This window comes from Diachasma alloeum, unplaced genomic scaffold (assembly GCF_001412515.2).
Source record: "Diachasma alloeum isolate Michigan unplaced genomic scaffold, Dall2.0 Dall_scaffold_00914, whole genome shotgun sequence".
NCBI lineage: Eukaryota > Metazoa > Arthropoda > Insecta > Hymenoptera > Braconidae > Diachasma > Diachasma alloeum.
Window position 1 is genome coordinate 55,005 of NW_021681032.1, and position 24,968 is coordinate 79,972.

A 24,968-nucleotide genomic window follows, 5' to 3' on the forward strand; every position below is an offset into this window, starting at 1 on the left:
TGAATTCATGTCATTCAAAAAAGTCCTAAAATTTAATTTATCAACAACTCATTAATTTGCATATCCTCAACTGTTTTTGATCGTTCTGTTACGATTTTTTTCCTATAAATTAAGTTATGATGTAGCTCAATTAATTAATGATTGAATGTAATTATAACGTACGACTTTGTTTCCTTTTTTATTAATAAATCCATGAACAGTGTTTTGTATACGTCGTACTACGAAAAATGGTACTTTCTAAATATATTTATTCAAGAGTAAAAAATAATTCAAATTAGTAAATCAACTTCATTGCAAGCGTGATGGCATTTATTATCAATAAACTTAATTAACATGGCGTAGAGATGTACACGAGGAACATAATTATTCAATTAATTATCGTGTAATCAATTGTTCTTCTCTTATTAATTACGCAATGCATTTATTCATAGGGTATATTTATTAATAATTCCATATCGTATAGTATTACTTTGAAAAATTTGTTCATCAATTCTTCATATTTTTATTTTCAATTTGATTTTTTATCGATTTCCGGGGGTATGGAGTAGGTAGAACAATTCTCACAATCTCAATATATCATTCAAGAAAATAGCAATTAAACGTACGAATAATTGCAATTGGAAATATTTTATCATCGGAAAAATGGTACAAACAATCAACGTTCCTTTGAAATTATGAAATCAATTCACAGAAATGAAGAAAAAAGACATTAATGACAATCATTCACCACTCGTCATTTACATATTCTCGATTGAATCGCAATGGATGCTTTGAGGTGGTGCTCAGCATCAGTTCAACGATGAAATTCGCACCATTGGGGTGCATTCAGGGAAGAATACACGAACCCATTTTGAATTGTCAATTTCACAAGGAATTAAATTAAGCGAGGGCTTCTGCTAATTTTTGAATTATGTTTACATTTTTATCAGTCAACGCATAGAGTGCAATGCACTTTGCACCTTGTTGTTTATTACTAATTTTAATTAAATTTTTTTTTTCCATTCACTTCCCAAGGTATTGTAGAACAGTATTATTTTCATCAAGGTGCAGTGTGTGAATTGGGAGGCCGGGCACCGCCCACCGAGCTATCACAGTCGTCTGGTGCCGCAGCACATATACGTATACATGGTTCAGCCTTAAAACCTATACTTTTACATGTTCATAGTTTGAATCGTCGTTTTTTTTTTTTTTTTCATTTTTTATGTTGGTTGAGTAAAAATTATCCAGTGGGAAAGTGGAGAACGCGATTTGACGATTATTACGGATTATATTGATGATGGGAAATTGTCTCGATGACAAGATTTTCAGGAAATTTTCAGACTTTTTTTTTGCAGATGAAGGGATTCTTTATGAAATCCAGACTATTTCACCAAATATTGAAAATTTAGAAAGTTTCATTTCATCCTATTGTTAAGCCAAAAAATCAATTAATCACGTCCTACCACTGCCCACCAAATGAACAACTGTATAATCGAGCACAGTATTCACAATGCAACGGACATTACATAATTCGTTGTACAATCGATGAACAGTAGATGAAATAAACATAATTTCCGTGCAATGCACTGTACCCCCCTCCACTGTCTCCAAACAATATAGTCACACCATCAAGCATCAATTACCAATCAAAGTGTACAGTATGTATACCATCACCAAGAATATCAAAAATATCGTTTGACCATCTGTGGCACGCGAAAAATTATCAATTACGAAATTAATTGGAAAATATTGAACCGCACTGGACGGACCATCGTTGATCATTAATTCAAGAAAAATTCTGAACAATCGTTTGCAGACAGTGTATACATGCACCTCCCCAATGAAAAAAAAAATGACCTGCGTGCGTACATGGCATTGTCACAGTGAAAATAAATTTTGAAATTCTAAAAAAAAAATCATCCACAAATTTATCGTCATTACAATAACTATCTTGGTTATTTATCTCTATCATTAGGAATATCAATATTACTTCAAGTTTTGTTCTTTGCATTTAGTCTTAAAAACGGTCGTTTAATATTCAATTTTAACATTAAATTCCTAATAAACGCTCGGTATATAATTATGTACAGCAAGTACCGTTGCGCATCTTGAAAAAATTACCGCTGCGGCACATGCATCGAGACGACACGTAGAGTTTAAAAATATAATTGTTATATATTTTGAATTTTAAGTAGAATTATATTATTCAATGAATTTTTATTTTTATTTTTATTTTTTTTATTTTTTTACTTTTTATCATTATTATCTTGGAGGGACAGCACTTTGCTACGTCACGACGATGCAGAGCTGAACAAAGACTATACCTGAAACGTCGACACGCTCTCCAATGGCACTATTACTCAACTTAATGGATACGGTAGTCAATAATTCTGCTGTTAATGTGGATTTTACTTCGGTGATGATTAATTTTTTTTTAATGAATCATCAGCAAAGGGATTTCGTTGCCACATTACGACGGAATTCTCCGAGGTAAAAAAAGAATAGTTTTATCAGAGTTTTGGGCACTATTACTTGATCTACGCTTGAAGTATAGGGAATTGGAAGATTGCAGGAAGCTTCAGCTGTTGTAAATCATTGGGAATTGTTGAAAAACAAAAAAGAATCTTTGCACGTGAAATGAAAATTTAAAAAAATTATAGAAAAACCAGGAGTTTTCCGGAGAAATTTCATTGGTTTTTTTTATTGGAAAAAGTCCAGAGATTTTATTGTGAGAAATGAGTAAAAATACAGTGGGAAAAACTCCGTAAATTTGCGATGGAATTTTTTATATATAAAGGATAATATATAAAGAAAAAAAAAGAAGATTTATTGGCTTTTTTCTATCAAATGTTTCTTGGCAAAATGACACAAAGCGAAAAACTGAATTATTTTATAAAATTTTATCACAACTCCAATAGAATTTCTAAAGAAAAGTTTTTCTACTAAATTTTGTGACAATGACTTCATCTATCCTTGAAATATATGAGATTGGAAGAATGTGGGAAGCTTCGGTAATTATAAATCATTGGTAATTGTGAGTGAATCTTTGACATAATAAAAAATAACTGATAGAAAAACCTAGGGGTTTCTCTAATAAATTCTACTGGAGTTCTGTTGGAATGCATATTTTTTATATAAAAATGTCTATACATGTGAATTTTTTAGAATCCAGAGTTTTGTAAGAATTTTCCAATCGTTTGTTTAAATTTTATTATAAGAAATTAAAAATCACACAGTTACATAATCTTGAATAGAATTTCAAGCCAACTCCAATAAAAATTCAACAGAATTTCCTAAAGAAAGCCCCAGGTCTCTCAACCTTGAAAATTATTTTCGTAAATTTGCTAACCAAACGAGAAGAAAAAATATTGATGAAAAGATATCGATGACAATGACCAGTCGTCCACACGAGAGCGTGACAACATGGCTCAACGTACCCCTGATAATCGCGTGAATGATTATGTGTTTAACAGTTAAAGCGATATCTAACCTCGAATACCTTAATACTGTAATGAGCAACTGGTTACGAAGGTACCACAATGAGGTCGATGTCGATTTGTAGGGTAAAGGTCAGTGAATATCGTCCTCATCGCTTTCATTGTCATACTTTGATCTGGCACCCCCATCACCGTCGCTTGATCCTGAATCACTTGCTGAATCGTCCGATGGCCAGCCACTTGGTTGGACCTGCTGGGATCCAGTGTTTTGTTGTACCGATTGAAGGTGATACTGAGGTTGTACAACGTGCTTCATGACTTTGTGCCTTTTTCCAGTGCGTGGCAATGCCTCGGCGCCAGCACCGTCCAACATTGGCTGGAGAATTCGTCGACGTGCATTTATAAACCAATTGTTCACTTGGAGAAGGGTCAGATTCGTTTGACTCGCTATCTGACGTTTCTCATCTTCTGTTGGGTAGGGATGCTGTGAAAGACAAAATTATGCATTTCTTAGATTATTACATTATTTCATGGCTTATTATACCTGAATAATACTTTATTCATCTCGAATGTAATTGATATTTTACATTTCTGTCATCTCTTACGTAAAAATAGTATATAAGAAGGGAAAAAATTTACGTATTACTCTTTACTGTCTATCCGTGTAGACAAGTATGAAAAAAATTTGAAATTTCAAGCAAGCTGGGGAATTGTCATTTTTCTGTTTAAAAATTTAGCAATTCCATTTCTTCTTTGCGCCAATTTATATTGAAAATTATGCAGCTGTGCCTTGTATTTCTCAATAGCTTTTTTTCATATAAAAAATCCATAGATGTTAATTTTCTTATGATAATTCTTGGGCATAAATTTGCTGAATGAAAAAAAATCAGTGCAAAAAATGAATGGATTAAAAAAAAAAAAATTCAGAGCCTTTTAATGGGTAATGTTAAATGTCAAACTCACAACCAAGTGTTGAAACAGCCATGCACGCATGATGCTAGTGGCCTGTTTCGGTAGAACCCCTCGTTTCTGTCTACCTCCCTTTCTACTGCTCCCATTGGCCCCAGTATGACTCGACGAGGCATTCCCACAGCCGTCCTCATCGTCCTCACTCGCTGCTGGCGAGGGGGAGCCTGCAACAGTTATGTCTGCCCAAAAAATCACTCGTTATTCATCTGTCACTTGAATCCTAAATCGACATTCTGAAATAATTGCACAGAGAAACTTTCGAAAATAAGAATACCAAAGTATTTATTGTAGTTAGTGTGACAGACATCCCCATACTCATTCTCACGCTCCTGGAGTGGCACAAGTCCCCAGTAACCAGCCTCCTCAACGTAAATTCTATCGTTCAAGTATACGTCTTTATCAATGAGGGGATCTAGGATCAAGGGATGGATTGAGAGGCTTTCTGTGTAAAGTTAATGTGTGGAAGAATTGAGGGAACCTTGATTTGATTAAATAATGTATATATGGAAAAAAAGATTTAATAGAAAAAGCCAACGCTTCCTCTGGATAACTTGAAAAATTTGTTTTTTTTTTTTGGGGAATTTTATGAAATGAGTTGAAAGTGATCGAACACCCCCTCCCATTTTCAAATATTTCTTGTAATTATTTATCTCGATTATCTCCAGATGGCCCTCAACTCGTTTCATTCAGTTCATCTCAGTTGGCTGAGAATTCAAAGTGCAAAGTTCGTTTCAATTTAGAGAAAAAATAATAAAGTAAAAATGTATCAGTCAAATGCATTTTAGTAAAAAATTGCATCTTTCTTGAACAAAAGCTCGCAAAGAAAGCGTTAGTTTCCCCCATTAAAACCTCCATACAAACGACGAAAAGCAGATAATTGCTATTCAACTGACCTTGGCCAAGGTACATGTCACTGACAGAAGAACAGGGATGAGCACCGATCTGTGACAGTGGTGTGCTCCCATGAACAGTGGATGGCGATGGTGGATCATCCTGATCCTGACTGTCCGATCTCACCGAGTGCTGAGCGATTGACGCTGATCTCGGTGGCCTCTCAACAATGCTACCATCAATCTGCAGGGCACCCTGGCTGAAGGTGCTCCCATTCTCCGAAAGTGCATCACCTCTGCTTACTCCGAGTCCGTTAGTTCCCGGCTCAACATCATTGCCTGTAGATGACAGCACCTGGCAAATATATGTCGCATCTAGCCGTCAGAGAGCAGGGGTGGGATTCTATCGTATCTTAAGAGGTGTACAATTACCCTATTTTTATAATTTATTAACTTATCGAGAGTTATTAATCACGCATGAGAAAGTTTAACAGAAAAACCTGGCTCTATATGTGAATAATCTTCAAGTTTTATTAGAATTCTATTGGAGAGTTATATTTTAGTAGTAAAGCTGTGTTTCACAGGTTCAAGTTGACTTTGTTCTTCTTAGCTGAGTTTTTGAGGAATATCTCCGAATCTAGGGAAGATGGCGGAATTTTCGTAAAGACCTTTTTTACTTGTAGCCCTCGTAGATTCCGGCATATTCAGAGAAAACTGACGAATAGTAAGAATCGATTTGAACCGGTTTACCACTTCGTTCATGTATTTTTTGTACCATTTCTACAGGAGTTTATGCAACTTTAACGTGGCATTTTGTTGAGAGATTTTTTTTTTTTAAANTTTTTTTTTTTTGGGGAATTTTATGAAATGAGTTGAAAGTGATCGAACACCCCCTCCCATTTTCAAATATTTCTTGTAATTATTTATCTCGATTATCTCCAGATGGCCCTCAACTCGTTTCATTCAGTTCATCTCAGTTGGCTGAGAATTCAAAGTGCAAAGTTCGTTTCAATTTAGAGAAAAAATAATAAAGTAAAAATGTATCAGTCAAATGCATTTTAGTAAAAAATTGCATCTTTCTTGAACAAAAGCTCGCAAAGAAAGCGTTAGTTTCCCCCATTAAAACCTCCATACAAACGACGAAAAGCAGATAATTGCTATTCAACTGACCTTGGCCAAGGTACATGTCACTGACAGAAGAACAGGGATGAGCACCGATCTGTGACAGTGGTGTGCTCCCATGAACAGTGGATGGCGATGGTGGATCATCCTGATCCTGACTGTCCGATCTCACCGAGTGCTGAGCGATTGACGCTGATCTCGGTGGCCTCTCAACAATGCTACCATCAATCTGCAGGGCACCCTGGCTGAAGGTGCTCCCATTCTCCGAAAGTGCATCACCTCTGCTTACTCCGAGTCCGTTAGTTCCCGGCTCAACATCATTGCCTGTAGATGACAGCACCTGGCAAATATATGTCGCATCTAGCCGTCAGAGAGCAGGGGTGGGATTCTATCGTATCTTAAGAGGTGTACAATTACCCTATTTTTATAATTTATTAACTTATCGAGAGTTATTAATCACGCATGAGAAAGTTGAACAGAAAAACCTGGCTCTATATGTGAATAATCTTCAAGTTTTATTAGAATTCTATTGGAGAGTTATATTTTAGTAGTAAAGCTGTGTTTCACAGGTTCAAGTTGACTTTGTTCTTCTTAGCTGAGTTTTTGAGGAATATCTCCGAATCTAGGGAAGATGGCGGAATTTTCGTAAAGACCTTTTTTACTTGTAGCCCTCGTAGATTCCGGCATATTCAGAGAAAACTGACGAATAGTAAGAATCGATTTGAACCGGTTTACCACTTCGTTCATGTATTTTTTGTACCATTTCTACAGGAGTTTATGCAACTTTAACGTGGCATTTTGTTGAGAGATTTTTTTTTTTTAAATAACATGAAAATGAAAATGAACATCTAGAACGTTGTACATTTTTTTAATAGAAAAATTGGGGGGAAAAAAGGAATAGATTCTTTCAATAGAATTATAATAGAACTGCAATAGAATTTCTCAGATCAATCACTAGGTTTTTCTATTAAATTTCTTCATACATGAGGGGAATTCAATTGTCAAGGGGTAAAACGTTTTTTTTTTTTATTTATGATGAATGCTTTTAGTTGTGAAATTATCTGGATACCATGAAAATTAATAAAAATCGGGGAAATTCGAGTAAAATTTAATGAATATTCACGTTTTGATTGAATACTCAATTTGGAATTTCATGATTTTTTATTTCTAAATAAAATTTGTTCTCGACCAGTTTACATCAATTCCACATAATTCCCTTACGTTTTACCCCTCCACTCCTGAATTCCTCTCCTCCTCACCCATGTTAATAATTCCCAACCAACTTCAACAAACAAACAAACTCTCCCATAAACTACAAATTAGTATCAACAAGCGTGGCCCTCACTAATTTTTCAAAAATCCTCGAGCTGATTATTCTCGTATTACTTATCAATCCACCGTGTTAACTTAATCATCATCGGCTTTCATACACCTCTTCTTCTAGAGGGATATCTACTTGGGTATTGGGATTTGACTGGGGGGTTGTGTTAACGTGCCGCCGCATATATTTCATTGATAAATATCTAACCTGCAGTGGACTGCTGCCATTGCTGCCACTCGATGGCCCCATATCGTGGCCATGATGACTGTAATCGCTTCTCAATAAATTTTCGCTCTGCATTTTTCCCTTCAAACAGCCAATATACCTGTTGCAAAAATCCTTGCACAATTCTTGTACTTTTTCCAATTCCAGTAAGTGAATCCGCAGGACTTGAATGGCTTTGATCATCTGAAAATTTATTCAGTTTTTTTTTTATTTACTTGATGTTCACTTTTTCTCAATTGCTCTGAGCTTCAACTGTTCCTTCACCTCCTCCTCCTCCACCGCCACCTACCACCACCCCACGCTCCCACCCCCCGCAGCCCCTTGAAAGAATGAAAGAGAAAGAATATGGAATACGTCTTACCAAGCCGTCAATCTCGGGGTCATTTATAAGAAATGGCTTTCGGTCTCTTTCTTGGTGCTGGACAAAAGCTTGTATGTCCATGTTGAAGCTTTCTGATGTGGAATTGTCGGAGCTTTGTGTTGCTTGCTCGCATCTTTCGAATAGTAATGCTAGCAGTGGAAATAATGGATGTTTGTAGACAGCCCGTTTGTCAGCCTCAAACTGCGCCTGATCCTGATGTGCTGTATAGTCGGCAACCCCGCTTGCAGGGTCCTGATCATAGCCAGGAGTCACCATTGCTAGCGCCACGGCCGTACTACCCTCTTGCATCCTATCATTCCTCCGTTACTACTTCCATCGTTCGCCGATGATTTTTCAGGATCGATTATTTCGCGACAGACCTGGAGAAATATTTTTTTATTATTTTATTACGTTATTTTTTATTTATTTGTCAACTAGTGAGATGAATAATTTTCTTTTCAACAGAGATAATTCAATGGAAATCGGAAATGAAATTTTTTTTTTCTGTACATCTTATTCTATTGAGATTTTTTTTTATAGAAATTCTTTGGCTCAAACTTGTCAAATTTTTTGTGTTCCATTTTTTAAAAAAAGTGCAGAAAAGCTTTAATAGAATCGCCCAAAAATATAAATTTTAATAGAAACCCACTAGCAATTTCCATTGAATCCGCTAGATTTTTCTCCCACATTTTTTCGCGCGTGAAATCCCAAAAACTCGCAAAAACTCGTCCCAAAGTCAATTCGACATTTCATTTCCCGCCCCATAGACTAATGTAAACACGTATACATATATTCGGGCATTATGAAAGCTCAGCGGAACTTCGCCTCCATTTTTCCATCCCGTGTAGCTCTCCCAACACTGAAAGTAGCTTTAACTCCAGGGATGCGGATCAGGCACAGACCGCGAAGCACCGAACAAGCGCCACTGCATTTAAATGTCATCATTAGACGGCGGCCCTCCGCCGCCCTTCGCCGCCGTCTCCTAGCGCAACCCACCCCCCGCTGTCAGACCTTCATGTTCCTTCTCTCTTCTCCTCGTTACGCCTGTGATAGTCCCCGCGCGATTCTTCACCATCGTCCCCTCGTTTCCCTCGAATTTCCAAAGCCCCCTCCCCCAGAGAATGCCCTCTCCTCTCGTATCCTTTCCTCTTGGCCACAACTCCGAGAACCCGTGCGATTCAACATGAATAAATGAAGCGTTGCGCCACTGACGAAGGGTTGTCTCAGTAAAAAACAATGTATCGGGTGAATATAAAAAATAATTGGATTTAATAATAAATGGAAAATAGAAATTAAAGGATAGTTTTAAATTCTCAGAAATGATCCACTTGAAATTATTATTCCACTTACAAATTTATTCTGAAAAACCATTTGAGTGAAAAAATAGCGCATGAGATTAATTTAAAAATAAATCATTTCTCTTACTTTCGACATGCAGATGAGATTTTTTTTTACAGACTATTGTTGTAATAGAGCGATACGTGCACCTATCCATTATACCCACCCCATTTCACTAGATACTGCAAGGATGATGAAACATCAAACCGGCACTCCCATCAACTCCTATTGGATGATTCCATCCAATCATGAAAAAAATAGACCTCAAGATCGAAAATTTCGATATAACTAGCCACCACTTATCCAGTATCATGGGTATCAGGGATTAACCGAGAATCTATGGAAATCTCCAACAACAAGTCCATTAAGTGTCTCAGAATCATAGAGAAAAAATAATTCACCAACTAAATATATTGCTCTCCATTATTAACAACATTCAATATTCAATTGTGACCCTTGTGACCCTTGAAAAATTGCAATTAGCAATTAGCGATCGTGACCTTTTTTCATAAATAATTTATGAACAATAAATTTTCCATTCTAGGAAATTTTTTTAAAAAATCAAAATCACGCCAAAAATCTAAAACAAGTGTCTATAAGAAAAATTTAATTCTTTTAAAAATCAATGATGATATGGTTATCGGTCTTTGCAGTGATGAAGTAAACTCAATAGAATAACTAAAGTGTTATCTTTTCAAAAAATGCCAGACATTTCAGCTGCACATTGACACCATCTTCAGGGGCCAATAACCATATCATCATTAATATCATCGCTCAGAAAAAAACAACGCCTTCACTTAAAAATCAATGATAATTGGATTGAAATAAGAAGATCGAACCGGACGAAAAATGCGGGACAGACAGGCTGAAAGAGGATATGAAGATGAAGATCAGGGTGGGAATGGAAAAGGGCAAGAGACACCGGGAGAAGTGGCTGGCTCCTCCGGGTGCGAGGCGGTAGGTGCCGACGAAAAAAGAGCAAAAAGTTACAGAGAGAAAAAAAAAGAAAAAAAAAGAAAGAACTGGCTATACAACACGTTGCCGAGCGCCATTACTCGCAAGTGGCGCTTCCAAAGCATATCTTTCCGGGCAAACCCGATATTTATCGTCGCACCGTCATCTCTGGACTTTTCATTTAAAAATATTATCGCTGACTCCATTGCTGAGTTTCGATAGTATTTTTTCGAATAAAAGCTCCAGGAGTTATAATATAACGAGGAGTCTTTTCTCGGTGGGCAGAGTTTGGATAAAACTTTCAAATACATTTTTCCCTTTTTTCTTATTCTCCTTTCTTTATCATCTTCCGTAGGCCACGTACATTTACCCCATCCCACTGGCGCACATAATATTGCTTTTGGATTCTTCGAGAGCCGCGGTATTTTGACGCAGCTGTTGCCCCTCCACCCCGGGAAGAAGTATGCCAGACGCGTAACGAAAACCACCCCTCGATGCTTTACTTGTTCAATGTCAAATGAGATATGAAAGGGGAATGGGTTCATGATTAGTTTGGGGAGGGGGGGGGGGAGAGATTAATTGTTGCAGGTATAATTAATTGATATTTATTCCTTGTGCAAAAGATATTGTTGAATGTNGGGGGGGGGGGGGGGGAGAGATTAATTGTTGCAGGTATAATTAATTGATATTTATTCCTTGTGCAAAAGATATTGTTGAATGTTGCATCCCTCAAAAACGACGAGTACAATATTATTTAAGTTAGAAATAATTAATTAATTGAGTAATTAATTTTTATAATGGAAATACAGTGGAGTTTGCCCTTTCGGGGCTCGAGATTCGGAGAACAAAAAGCTAAAGGTTGCCCCCTTCTTCCTTACGCGCAAGGGGCGTGCTTTGCAAGAGAGACAACGTGACTACTCAAGCGAGAACGGGTGAAATTGCAATAGCATTTTCGCAATAGTATAATCTCGATGGTATTCTCCAAAATGTGAGATGTTATAAAATGAAATTGGCTCATCTTACTCTATAAATTCACAAAAAAATCCCAATTTTACCCCAGTTTGATAACATCAATAATTCTCCCCCTAAGGCAGAACACTCAAGAGCAATAGACGAAATAAAATGCTAAATTAAGATAAATTCATCCTCCGGCCCTCTCCCACCCCAACAGAACTAAGATCTTACCTCTCGCAATGTCAGACCCAATATCACCCTATTATCATCACAAAGGCCCCGAAATATTTGAGTCCACGTGGTTCAAGTATTCGCCAAGACACCACTGTCATCCATCCCACAAGCCTTTCGATCTCCCTACACCGAGAGAAATTTCAGATTTCACTGAAAATTCAATGTAATTTGGCACTGAACATTCATATTAGATTAGAAATTCAAATAAATTAAGGAATTCTCGTCTTTATGCTGTTTAAAATTCTGGAATTTTCCTGAATTTTCAGTCAAGTATTACAATTTTGTGCAGTACAATTTTTTTCAATACACCTGAGGAATATTATAAAACATGACTAGAATCTTTAAAAAAAACTTATTTTCAAGGGATATACCTTAAATCTCAGAGTGTTTGCGCTCAACGGAACTAGAATAAATTCTCCATTATCACCACCGTTCCGGGTGACATGATGAATATATTACATACCGAAACACTGAAAATCGAAGATTGTCCAATTGATACAATTGCCCTCTTTAAAATATTCTTCGAAGAATACTGTAAAACCACGGATCTTACTCGGGCCACGTGAGTTGCGTCTCTAGGGAAATTGAAGAAAGAATTGAAGAAAAATTACTCGTCTCAAGTAAATACGTTTCAGATATTAGATTTTTTTCTCAGTGTAATGGCAAATTCCTAATCAGTAATCACTTTATTTTTCCCCTCCGACCCGTCAGTCGAACGTCAATACCGCCCCCACACGTCTCCACATTCGTCGGACACGCACTCCTCACCGGATCCTCTCTCTCTCGGCACCCGATCACCGAACACCTCGTAATTGTGTACAAAACTCAAAGGATACCGGCGACAGTGGCCACGGAAGGTGAAAATCGCCGACATCAAACAGCCCCGAGTGAAGAAGGAGACAAAAGCCAGTTCTCTGTCTGGCTCATGCATTGCCTGTGACCAATGCCTGCCTTCATCCTGTCCCTGCGCACTGCCGTCCTTATAAAAATTCTTTAAATTCAGGGGATGAAAGAAACGCCGCTGGGGAAAAATCAACTCCATTCATTCGATCGTATCTCAACGATTGGCCAATTTCTCGCGCAAATCATATCGATTTATTATCAGGGGAGGGATATTTCCGATTAATTGGCGATATATTGACATGGCAATGCTATTCCAAATGTTTGAAAAATACAATGCGGTGAAAAAGAGAGGAGCCGTCGTGTTATACTGATCAGGACCCTTCAACCACCCACTTCATCTACGACAGAGCGCACGCTCCATAGGTCTGATTGCCCTGCACTTGACGCTCTCCCTCTTTGTTTTTGTTAACTCTGTCATGAATGGATATTTCTGGTTGACTTGAACTTTATTCTATTATTATTATTTTAATGGGCTTTTATGCGATGTGTACTGCTAATATTTTTGACGAAAATTTATTAGTACACATCGCATTCTGATTGAAAAGTGAAAATTTTAGCTCAATTATGCTATGGAAATTCAATAGTAATGAGAAAAAATCAGATGAATATATCTTCCAGTCGGCAATCACTTGAAAATTAGGGGTAACTAATTTAACTAATTTTTCTCTCAGTGGAGCGTGGACTCATTGGCTTTATCAATTCCGTATGTTAATTATCTCATTGAAAGCTCACGTCCACTTGTTTTGAATTGCATAATACAAATGTAAGTAATTTGTAGTAAAGGAAATCGTAATTTTTCATAACATAATATTTAGCAAATAACAGTGGCTGTTTATATCAAATATTATAGTTCTTTGATTCAATTTCGTGTTTAATACATCAATTCATATCTTTACATTTCATCCCTCGCTCGTCCTGAGGGGATGTTGGATACCCCAGGGCATTTAACAATCGTTTCTCTCTCTCTCTCTCTCTCTCTCTCTCTCTCTCTCTCTCTCTCAACTAACCTATAATTTTATACCGGCGCGTTTAATTGTCCGATTGACTCGTGCGCAACTCAATGTACAAATAAAATACCTATACAAATATGGAATAAAATGTGTTTGTGTTTGAACAGATGATGAGTCGCGCAATCGTCGTAATCCAGCGAATTTTCAACCCAGCCGAACAGAATTGCATTATCGATTGGCAATCAACGGGCTACACTTAACTTGAATTTACATGCGTGCATGCAGCCGCTGGGGAGATTTTTCTTTTTGTAATTGATGAAAATTTCAGGGTGATGTATCGAATGATTGGTGATTCTTGAGTGAATGGAGCAGATTCCATTGGAGAGGCGATGAGTAATCGATTGATGATTTATTAAATGGTAATTTCATTATGGAGACGAGTAGAGGGGATTGCCTGGTTATACTCATCGGGTTCGTTAATTAAATATGACGCGGTTCGATTCGAAAGATTTATTTTTATTATATCTTCAATTGGAGATGGGGGAGGAGGATTTTATTCAATCGGGGATATCACCGGTTTGAGTGACGCGATTGAGTGAGCGAGTTACATAATTAATATTCAATTTCTTCAATAAACGGGTGTATTTCGCAAAAATAATATAATACTGATAGTTTAAATTTCCAATTGATGATGAATCAATCAATATTTCATAATATAGAACTGTAAATTTTCCATTAAGCGAATATTTCTAATTTCTTAAAAGGGATTATCGATTAACCAAATAATCGGCAATCTATCTACCTAAATTATTGGTTAATAAAATAATTTCAAAGTTGAATATTTAAACTGATAATTAAAAGTTTCAGAGTAATGTTAACTAATTGACGGCTTCAAAATTTAATGGTAAATATGATTTATGAATTAAGTGGTTATCCCTGGCTCTGAGGGTCAAACAATCATGCGTACAAACGTTTTTTAAATGTGAACAAGTTTGTACCTATATGATCCTCGTAATTCCAGTCTTTCGCTAGTTTAAGTTCCTTAAAAGATGACGGAGAATGATTTTCTTCAATTATTAATATCTCTACATCAATATATGCGATTTGAACAAGTCAAAGCCCATTTTAGACCCCTAAAAAATACCTTAAAAAGGAAAAAAAGGCAAAATTTCACTCTGCCAATCTCCACTTATTTTAGTTTGAAACCCGTTAATTTTCTGCATTGTCGGTATTCGTTCCTAATTAATCTGTTATCAATTGATTAATGGTGTGAATGACCGGAATTGAATTGGAGCGTTGGAATCCGGCTGATGACGCCTGGCCATTTTCATTCCGCGGAATAAACAAATAAACTCCTATATATCCATTTGAGACGTTTGAGACAGAAAGCAATAAAGACAGAATACACCCAGACCTAACCTCAATTACCATTCGATACGATCGACACTTTCGGAGTGACGTTAAACGATATTAAAATGAGAGAATATTTACTGATGAATTCTTACCTTTCGATCCCTCGCCAGATTCAACGTATTTCCAATGATGTTGCAATGTTGTTTGATCGAGTAAAATCACTTGATACAAATGTGTCTCTGTTTATGTCGAACGAATTTGGCGACAAGTGAAATTCCCCTGGACACCACCGTGGGGTGTGAAGGATGGCTTTGCCCAACGGGTCAGCGACGCACTACCAAATATTTTAGCTGCCAAAAAAGATTCACCGATGGGTAATCTTCCCCACGTGTATGTGTATCACGATGATGAATAATTAAATTTCGGGAAGAACTGGAGACACTCGATTTTATCACAATTAAACCACTGGCTCAGAGGATTAATGCTTTTGCTCTCAAACACTGGCGACACTTGGCATCTATTTATGACGATATAATAAATTAATGTAATTGCAACATTTTTTTTTTCAACACTGCCGCGCCGCTCTGCCCCCACGTACAGACCGTTCAACACCTCTTCCTTCCACCACACACCACCACGACCACCGCCAGTCACCACTGTCTCTCTCGTCCTCTTTTGTGACGTCATCGATTCAATACTTTTTCGATGGTGGCTTTTCGGGGTGGGAGGCTTTGGGAACAGAGCTGCCAACTGGGGACGTCTATGAGTCCCTGCCTTCATTTTCAAAGATGAAAACAAATTATGAATTAATCCAAAAACATGTGAGTTATGGAAAACATTTGAAATGGGAACATTTATGGAAAATTAATCGCAAGCACAGTTAATTTATTAATGCATTCGGAGAACAAGAGTGAAAGTTTTTGATTTTTTTTTGCGGACGGATTTACCACCGAGAATGAGAAAAATTCACGAAACGGAACGGTGGATTGATCATCCGTCGTCAAACGCGGAACCTTTGTCACCGTTACAAGATCTAGGGAAGTCAGCACGATGGCAACGCTGTTAGCGGTTATTTTTGAATCTCCTTTTATCTTCATTTCATTCTGCGCCATTTGGCTTTTATGCGCGTTTTTATTCACATTGAGTAAAGGTTTTTTAAACATTTATTCAATGTAGAAAATTTCCCTTTTCCTGCCACTCAAATATGTCGGCAAGTCCATTGAATTTTCAGTGAAATTTGAAATTTCATTATTTTTCCCCCCAAACCGCATATAAAAACCGTCATTTGAAATGCCAATTAAAGATGTTATTTCGACTGGTATATTTACATTTGGTATTACCCCTGGGCATTCTGTATTATTCGTCTATCTCCGCATTTTTTTCTTTGTCCACTAATAATTATTCAATTGCATCCCTGCTCATATTCATTTGAAGAATCAAACAAAAAAAGTTGAACCGCTAAATTCCTATAGAAAATTTATCAATAGAATAAAATAGAATTGCATACAAGAATCGAATTCTATAGAATATTTTCCATTGAATATTTCTGCTGAAAAAAAATTAATCAAAAGTCACTATGAAAATTTTTTCTACATTTTGAAAAATCACATATTTTCGCTCGGGGTTGTTGGGTCTCCACGTCCAGGGAATGCCAGCTAATCATATCAATAATCTCAGCTCCTGATAAAAACAGTCCGAATGGTGTTAACATAACTCACCTGTGCCGAACAAACCGCGGATGAGTAATACTCCGGTATCTTATCGCCGTGACCACGTTATCTGGGTGTACCTGATGGATACACACAACGATCCGTTTTCTTTCACATTACAATAGTTGAGAGGCTTTAACTGTGAGAGCACAATGAATCGTTTTCTGGGAATTACGTTTCTCTTCGTTTTAGTTGTTTGCACTTCGCAGGATAATGGAACTATTGGAAGGACGAAAGAAGGAGTCACCGAGGCATCGCAGGGCAACACCGTGACTACCTCCGGGCCAATTAATAACTCGAGTATTTGTCAAACCTGCGATTGCAAAGGTACGTTTCATTTGATACTATTTTTATTGGTTGGTGAAGGAAGAATGAAGTTTAGTCTACTTGAGAAGAGGTCAGTTTTTGGGGAATATCTTATTATAGAACATATGAGGAGATGGAGGCATTTTTATGAGGATTTTTTTATTGCAGACTAAAGTGTATGTACGTCTTCTTATCAAAATTCCACTATCTGCCTTAGATTTTAAGATATTCTTCCAAGCGTTATTGCTGCAGTGATTCACTAGACTGAATCATTATGAATAAAGAAAAAAAATTACTTGTGAATATAAATAATAATTTACGCAATTGAAAATCATACAAAACCATAACCATAGAATTAATTTATATGTTAAATAATGAATACTTTATCTTTATTTGATTAAAAAAAAAAATTTTCATCTGTCTAATGAGAATTTATATCGAGAATTGTGCAAGTTTGTCTTTTATGGAATCATGGATTCTATGATGAGGAATAAAAGAATATGTAGGCGTCGCAAACATATAATTTCCTATAGAAAACTTGTCAAGAGAATAAAAACCTTTGAATTTCTTCCACTAAATACCCATTAGAAAATTGCAGGGAATTGCTACCAGAATCCTTCACAAAATATTGAATAATGAATTTTTACTAATATTAGTCATCATTGCTGTGTGATCTCAGCCGATGCAATCAACTGCACAGCTCGCGGATTAGATAACAATTTGGCGGATGCCGTGTGGCCAGCGTCAGTCTTGAAATCCGTCAGCCTCGAGGGCAACAGCATAGTTCACCTCAACAAGTTTCCAAACGTCACGATCGAAAAATTGATCCTGAGTAAGAATAAAATCACTAAGATCGATGACGCGGTCTTCATTGCCATAAAAAATCTCACCGAGCTCGATCTGAGTCACAATCACCTCACGTCCAGTATTCTGAGGCCGAAGATATTCCAGGTAAGGTCTCGGAGATATTCGAGGCAATGGAGTAATTTTTATTTTTTACCTTTTATCAGTGATAACACTGTCCCTGAATGCTATTTTTAATTCAAAAGCAGAGGTGGCCATCAATATTACAATTCGTCAGTATTAAAAGAATTGCTAGCTTACATTGGCAAAGGTTTTAATATACTCGTCGAAATTTAAAAATAGCAAAATCATTGAAATACAAATTTCCGATTGATAATGAATTAAATAAATGATAATATGGACCATAAATTTTCTGTAACTGTCAATTAATTAAGAGTGATATTAACGGATTGACTACTTCAAAAATTTAACAGTAATTCTGATTTATGGATATGGATATTGTCCCTGTTCTACAGTCATTATTTCCTCTGTTCTCAAGGGACACTTTTCACTGAATGAGTGGGAACCCCTGGAGAAACTCCGGATATTGAATCTGGGACACAATAATTTTCACACGCTTAATCAAGATCTTTTTGAACACATTACGGATCTCAAAGTTTTGAGCCTCAGTGGCAATCCATTGTCTATGATTGATCATAGCACTCTTGATGCTATCGGGGATCTCATTAATCTTGAGGAATTGGACTTGAGCTATTGCGATCTCCAGGAACTTCCGGACACTGTCTTCCATGTGCCCAAGTAATTTCCACAATATTTCCATTTTTTTTCTCAATCAATAGAACTAATAATTTTTTGAAAATTTTCACCGAGTGATAGTTACATTTTCTGATTTTAATTCTAATTCCTCATTTATAATTTCGAGATATCGACATTTTCTTTTTGTTAAAAACATGAGAAAAATATACATTATAAATGATAAAAAATGAAAAAAAGTTGATGAATAAATTAAAATCCAATCCATTGTTTTATAAATCAATTAATTAATTTTTAATTTATCACTATTTTATTCAGAGATACCCTGAAACTTTTGTACTTGAACGGCAATCGCTTCACCGTGGTGCCTCGTGCCCTGCAAGACGCAACGGCACTCGAATACTTGAATATGAATGAGAATCCGATAAAAATATTAGGGGAGTTGAATTCATTCCCACATCTTCCACATTTGAAGGATCTGAGACTTCGTTCGATGCCGGAGCTGACAGCGGTGAGAGCCGGTGCATTCTCAACACTCGAGTCACTCGAGTATCTTTACTTGGACGATTGTCGAAAGCTCAGCACCATCAACGAGGATGCTTTAGTTAAACATGTGAGCATTATTTTATACATATCGCCGGGGTACAGCCAAACGTACGACTCTTTGACTTTACGACGACGAGGGAAAATTTTTTTTTGTGTATGAAAATTGACTTTATAATGTATCTTATTGAATTTTCCCATCATAACTTTGTTGAAATCGAAAAGATATAATTAAAAAAAAAAAGATGAATAAGAGATTTTTTATGCCTAAAAAAATCAATAATTATTAATTATCCATTTGCTTTCACCAGGAGAAAGCTGGAAAAAAGGCTTTCTGTTTTTTCGTAATAAATTTCGCAATTTTCCTTCCCTCCTGAGATTATATCCGCAAATAAATCTGTTGATTCGTCCTGAGCTCATCTCCTCTTACACAATTGTTGAAATAATCAAGTAATAACGACATTTTTCTCATATTCCATTACAGACCAATCACGTGGCGATATGGCCGCCTCTCAAAGGCCTCGATATTTCCGATAATGCCCTGGAGTATATTCCCGCAACTCTCCTGGGCCGATGGGATAAATTAGAACAATTAGATCTCAGTAACAATCAGTGGGGCTGCAACTGCGATAATCAGTTTCTCGTAAATATCTTATCTTCTTCAACCCTTCTAGCATTAAAAAATAGGATAGCATTAAAAAAACCTAGTGCAAAAATTTTCCTTCTTTTTCTTAAATAAGGATTGAATAAGGAAAATTTAAACAAATATATAAAAAATTCAATCTTTTTTGAAGACTTTCTCTATTTTCTGAAATTGCTCAGCTCAAAAAATGGAAAAAAAAACTGTTAATTTTTTCTTCTATATTCAATATTTTTATTAAAATAAATAAAGAATAGAATTCCGATAGAATCTGCCACACCATCCAAATCCAAGGAAAGAATGACAATAAGTATAAAAAAAATTGAATAGCAAAATCGAACGCTTTCCCTAAAAAATTCTGTCGCTTCTAGATAAGAATTCTCATCCAATGAAAAACCCAATGATAAATTATTTGTTTATCAGGCGAATGTCTATTCTAAATTATGCAGCAGATGTTAATTTATTAAAAGAAATTCTTGAAAAAATTTCTATGAAATATCTCCGGATTTTTTAATTCAAACTCTTGAACGTCAAGAAGTTGTAATGGAAAAGAAATGAAAATTCAATAGAATTTTTCTTAGGAAAAAGCACTAGCAAAAGCTTTTTCTATTAAATTTTGTCACGCGCGAAAATTTTAATCACGCGGTCTTGAAAAAATTGGCGTTTCAGGTGGGTAATCTCTTACCAAAACTGGGAAGGACTCTCCTCGGAGAGAAAGTCAAAAAGTTGTACTGCGCCTCACCCCCGGAGCACGCGGGTAAGACACTGATGTCTCTGTCGAATAGGAAACTTCGGTGTCCAGATTTGTATGGCGCACGTCCTGAGCGCGACGCGGCCCTCCTCGTGGGGCTAATGATTGGATTACTCATGGCCATTCCTATCGCAATGACATTCTTCCTTCTCTGGCGGCGTGGCTACTTCTTCTGCAGCGAGCAACATCCCGCGAGTTTCTCCAGAGCGTTTTACAAACGTGCATCGAATGACGATGATTTTTAGGGATACATACATTCATTTGTCTTTACGCAATTGACATTTACATCCAATCATCCAAATCATGAGAACAAAGGATCGAGCAGGATCAATTTTCATGGAACAAACAGGACATTTTGTGCTTTTAATTTTTTTATTTAAAATAATATGAATAATCAAGAATTTCGTTGTTTTCTTCTGAAGAAAATTGAGAAATTTTTGTAACAAATGTATTGTTTAAATGTATTGTTTTTTATCTACGATTTTTAAAATGAAAAAGCACTGAGAAAACAAAAGATTTCAAAAAATTACAATATGATATTCTGAATGAAAAAAAAAAAAAAACAACAACAACAACAGCAAAATGCTATTCTCAAAGAAGAAATATAAAACTGAAATGTAAACATATTCTTACACGAATTAATTAAAGTATTTTTAATAATAAAATAAAGAAATTCTTGACATTCTCTCCATTTATTACGCCTGCTCGAGAGCGTGTCAGCACGAAGATATGCCTAACGAGCGTCCGTTAAAAACGAGGAAAAAAAAACCCCAAACAGAAAGACGAGTACATCACTAACAAGTCTCAAGGGCTTTTTTCCGCTTATACGAAATTCGAGACTCCGGCTTTGCCGAACATACATTGTCCACGCAGTATAATGCAGTGGTGAGGGTGAAGCTTATGCCTCAGTCTGCTGTATACTCGCAATCTACCCAAAGGAAGAACCAATGCCTGGGACCAAGCGAATAGACACGCGCCAGTAATGCAATTACCCTAACGTTAATTTACTCAATAATCGCAGAGGTAAATTCGACTAAATGCCGGCACGCGCCATTCTCTGGGTTTAACGTCAGTTCAACGTCACTGGTTTGGATTTTTATTTTATACTACGGGGAACATTTCCAATTGCTGTGCAGAAAAGGAAACTTTTTGACATTTAGAAACTGTTAGAATTTAATTATTTAATGAAAATCAATTTATAGAAATTGAAAAGTATATATTTTTGAGTTTTTAATTGTCATTTTGGTAATGAATATTCATGTTTTTCATGTTATTGAAAATTTAAGTCATCAGTTGGGGAATTGTTGTATTGTCCTGCTCCTCAAAACTTTGGAATTTCACTGAAATTCGTGACACAATAATGTTGATACTTTCAAACCATTTATTTAAATAAAATGATGTAATTATCTCAAGGTATCGGAGGAGGACGAACGCGTGTTTGCATTGACTTACCTTGTTTTCTATCTGAATTACCAAAGTGGTGAATTGATCCATTTTGCGGAGCTGCCTGCTCCAAATTCGCCCTCCCACTGCAGCAACCCGGCCCGACATTTCCGTGCACGTGTGCCAAGTGACAAACTCGCAGAGACAATGGGATGGATGTCCGCATGCATGAACGTGCACTGAAGGCCGATGCACATGTCCTTGGAAGGTACATGTCCTCCGCAAAAAGTTAATTCAACCGAATCCTCCATTGTCTTTTGTCCCTCGTACTGTCCCAGGTTTCATTCGAAATATATTCCCTGACCGCTCACAAACACGAAATACAATCATCAGTGAATACTCTATCTGATTGAAATTCTAGTGAAAAACGTAATGAGTTGAGTAAAAATTGTCATATTCTGTGTGAAAGTTTCAGAGGAAATGAATATTTACTGAAAATAATCATCATTTTATCAATCAATTGATTTTCCTATTTTTTCCAACTTGTTATTTCAATTGTCAATGATCGACATTTCATGCATACATCATAATGTTCGTCTTTATAGACTTTCGTAAAGAAGATGACGTTAAAAATTATTATTCTTACTATCATTAATAGAAAATCGTACAATTCATACAATTGTTATCAATTTTTCTTCTCGAATTCCCTCCACTTTGAAGGATGTTCTGCGCCCTAGAACATCCTATTCAATTGTACCCCCAGCAGACATATATTCATCAAATTCGATAATACTAAATTTAAGAAAGCAAGGAACGAATAAAATATCAATTCCCAGAGTACTAAATTTACAATATTACAAAAAGTACAGTAAAAAAAAAACATCAATACTATTCCGCTCACTAAGAATAAACATACCCACGGAGCTACATCCGGCAAAAAACAATTGATGTAAACGAACCCTTGCTCAATCTATTCTATCCCTTGCTCAGAAATAAAATAGACGACTATTCAACTAATTAAAAATAAAAATGACGCATTTTCCACAAAAATTATTTTAAAAATCCCTCACCCAGCAAAATTATTTATTTGAATTAAATCAACTTTATTTCCATCAAATAGAGTTTATTCAACTTAAACAGGGACAGCCATATCTATAAATTATAATTATTGAAGTAATCATCAATTGAAATAATCAAATTTCGAATTATTCATTAATCAGTAATTGAGTTAGGAAGAAATCTTTTATAAGAAATTTAGTATCATCTATTTAATAGAAAATTTATAGTTCCATATTTCTAAATATTCAATTCATCATCAATTGGGAATTTAGATTAGTATATTTAAACCTTGATCAATGAAAGGTGGAAATTCTTTTAATACTGAAAAATGACAAGTCTGATGACCATATCACTGCACTCAAATAATAGTATTTTTTGTCACTAGGCGATGAAAATTTTTCTGGTAAATATGCATTTATATTGGTCAGAAAAGCCATTTTTCCGCGTGCTATAATTTTGACAATATTCATCGTCCCCCATAATTTTTCATTGTATCCCCAGCCATACATCCATCAAACTCAATAATATTAAATTCAATAAACCCGAGAACGAATGAAATCTCGATCCCCGGAATACTAAATTCGCAATATCACAAAAAATGCTGCATAAAAAATCCATCAATACTATTCCTCTATACCTAAGAATAAACATACCCACGCAGCTACATCCATGAAAAAACAAATAAAAGAGGCCACCATATCTTACTGAAGCTGGAACTGGAACTCTCACGCCCCCATCCAAGAGCTACAGATAAAGCGCCAGATATTGCTGAAAACCTCGCCAATACACATATTCGCGAATCCGCGATCGCCTGAGTTCACAGCTCAGGGGCTTTGTCGTTGCCACAGTAACCGTTGGTAGCTCGAGTTAACGCCCACTGTGTTGGTATGAGCCAATTGGAGTACAGTACACCGTTAAACCGTTGACGAATGGGGTAAGTCAGTCGGATGCGATGTGTCAACCCCTCATGGAGCCCGTTCCATTCTAGAGAATACCTATTCCTCTCCCCTCCCCGCCCCTAACGCTGGACTGAATAGAAAATGCCTCTCTTAGTTGGGGGTGCGAGGGAGATGGGGTGAGTGTAGACGAACGATGCCTCAATCAGCAGGTTGACGTACCGATAGGGGGTTAAACGGTGACCAGTGTCTAACATGGCTTTGTCAATGATAACACGTGTCAACAGTTCATTTCGGTGCTTTTGTTTATTATTCCTCTTTCATTGTTGTTTGTCAGGTAAAGTGGTGAGGGCATAGATTCCGATGAATATTGCTATCTATATGGTAATTTTAGGAACAAGTGAAGTAGAAAAAATCGGAACCAGTCAGACCGTGACGGTGAGTTGATCGGACTCGCGGAGAGTTTACAATTCTTTATTGGAGATTATTGGAAATTTTCAGTGTTTTAGTGACATTTTAGGTTTTGATTCTGTGCTTTCGTCTTGGATATTGACTCCAATGATATTTGTGATCTGATTACTGCATAAATTCCAGAACAGAGAGGACTCTAGTAAATAAATTCCTAAAACAGGATCGTGAAGGGTTTGAATTCACCTGAAAATTAAGTGATTTTAGTGACATTTCATGGCGTTCATCCCACGATATTGACCCATGTGGTGTCGGTATTCCAGGATTTATGATGTTTGTGTTCAGTGATGATTGAAAATTGAGTCGAAGAGGAGAATATTCTGTCGACTGGTTGTAAGATGATGCAGTCCACCTGTCAGCCGCACCAGGTGCCCCAGCCCAACGGCAGTTCTGCCAGCAGAACATCCTTCTTGATTGAGGATATTCTCAGTCGGGGGAGTGTTCATCAAGTTGGCCACAATCAGGGACAACATGTGCACCATCAGTTTGCTGCGGCGCATAATCATCATCACGGCCAGTATCAGCCGTTTGCCAGCCTTCTGCCGAGCTATTCGACGGGTCCGCCGCCGGCTGCCTTCTTCCTTGGACCACTCTTCGGCACCGCTGGCATGGGCGTCGGCGTTGTACCTGGTGTCAACGAACTTGCTGCTCTCAAACATTGCCGGCGGAGGAAAGCACGAACTGTGAGGATTGTTTTTTTTTTTTTTTTTTTTTTTTTTTTTTTTT

The 24,968-nt window shown here is 36.6% G+C and overlaps 3 protein-coding genes across 3 annotated transcripts in view; 2 read left to right on the forward strand and 1 right to left on the reverse strand.

Moving 5' to 3' along the window:
- Positions 1 to 287: 287 nt before the first annotated feature.
- Positions 288 to 15,549, reverse strand: LOC107045369 (homeobox protein PKNOX2). Its single transcript, XM_015267639.1, has 6 exons — positions 15,083 to 15,549; positions 8,245 to 8,624; positions 7,866 to 8,066; positions 6,386 to 6,677; positions 4,380 to 4,564; positions 288 to 3,900 (listed from the first exon to the last, which is right to left on the reverse strand). Exons 2-6 carry the CDS (start codon positions 8,551 to 8,553, stop codon positions 3,550 to 3,552), a joined length of 1,338 nt encoding a protein of 445 aa, XP_015123125.1. The 5' UTR covers positions 8,554 to 8,624; positions 15,083 to 15,549; the 3' UTR covers positions 288 to 3,549.
- A 1,220-nt stretch (positions 15,550 to 16,769) lies between these two features.
- On the forward strand, positions 16,770 to 21,116 carry LOC107045311 (carboxypeptidase N subunit 2). Its single transcript, XM_015267527.1, has 6 exons — positions 16,770 to 16,966; positions 17,625 to 17,896; positions 18,288 to 18,547; positions 18,821 to 19,115; positions 19,530 to 19,688; positions 20,355 to 21,116. Exons 1-6 carry the CDS (start codon positions 16,792 to 16,794, stop codon positions 20,679 to 20,681), a joined length of 1,488 nt encoding a protein of 495 aa, XP_015123013.1. The 5' UTR covers positions 16,770 to 16,791; the 3' UTR covers positions 20,682 to 21,116.
- A 3,358-nt stretch (positions 21,117 to 24,474) lies between these two features.
- Positions 24,475 to 24,968, forward strand: part of LOC107045312 (brain-specific homeobox protein homolog) — a 4,335-nt gene continuing 3,841 nt past the window's right edge. Inside the window, exon 1 of the mRNA XM_015267528.1 lies at positions 24,475 to 24,925. Within this exon, the coding sequence (XP_015123014.1) occupies positions 24,581 to 24,925 (345 nt within the window). The 5' untranslated portion in view covers positions 24,475 to 24,580. The remainder of the gene's footprint in view (positions 24,926 to 24,968) is intronic.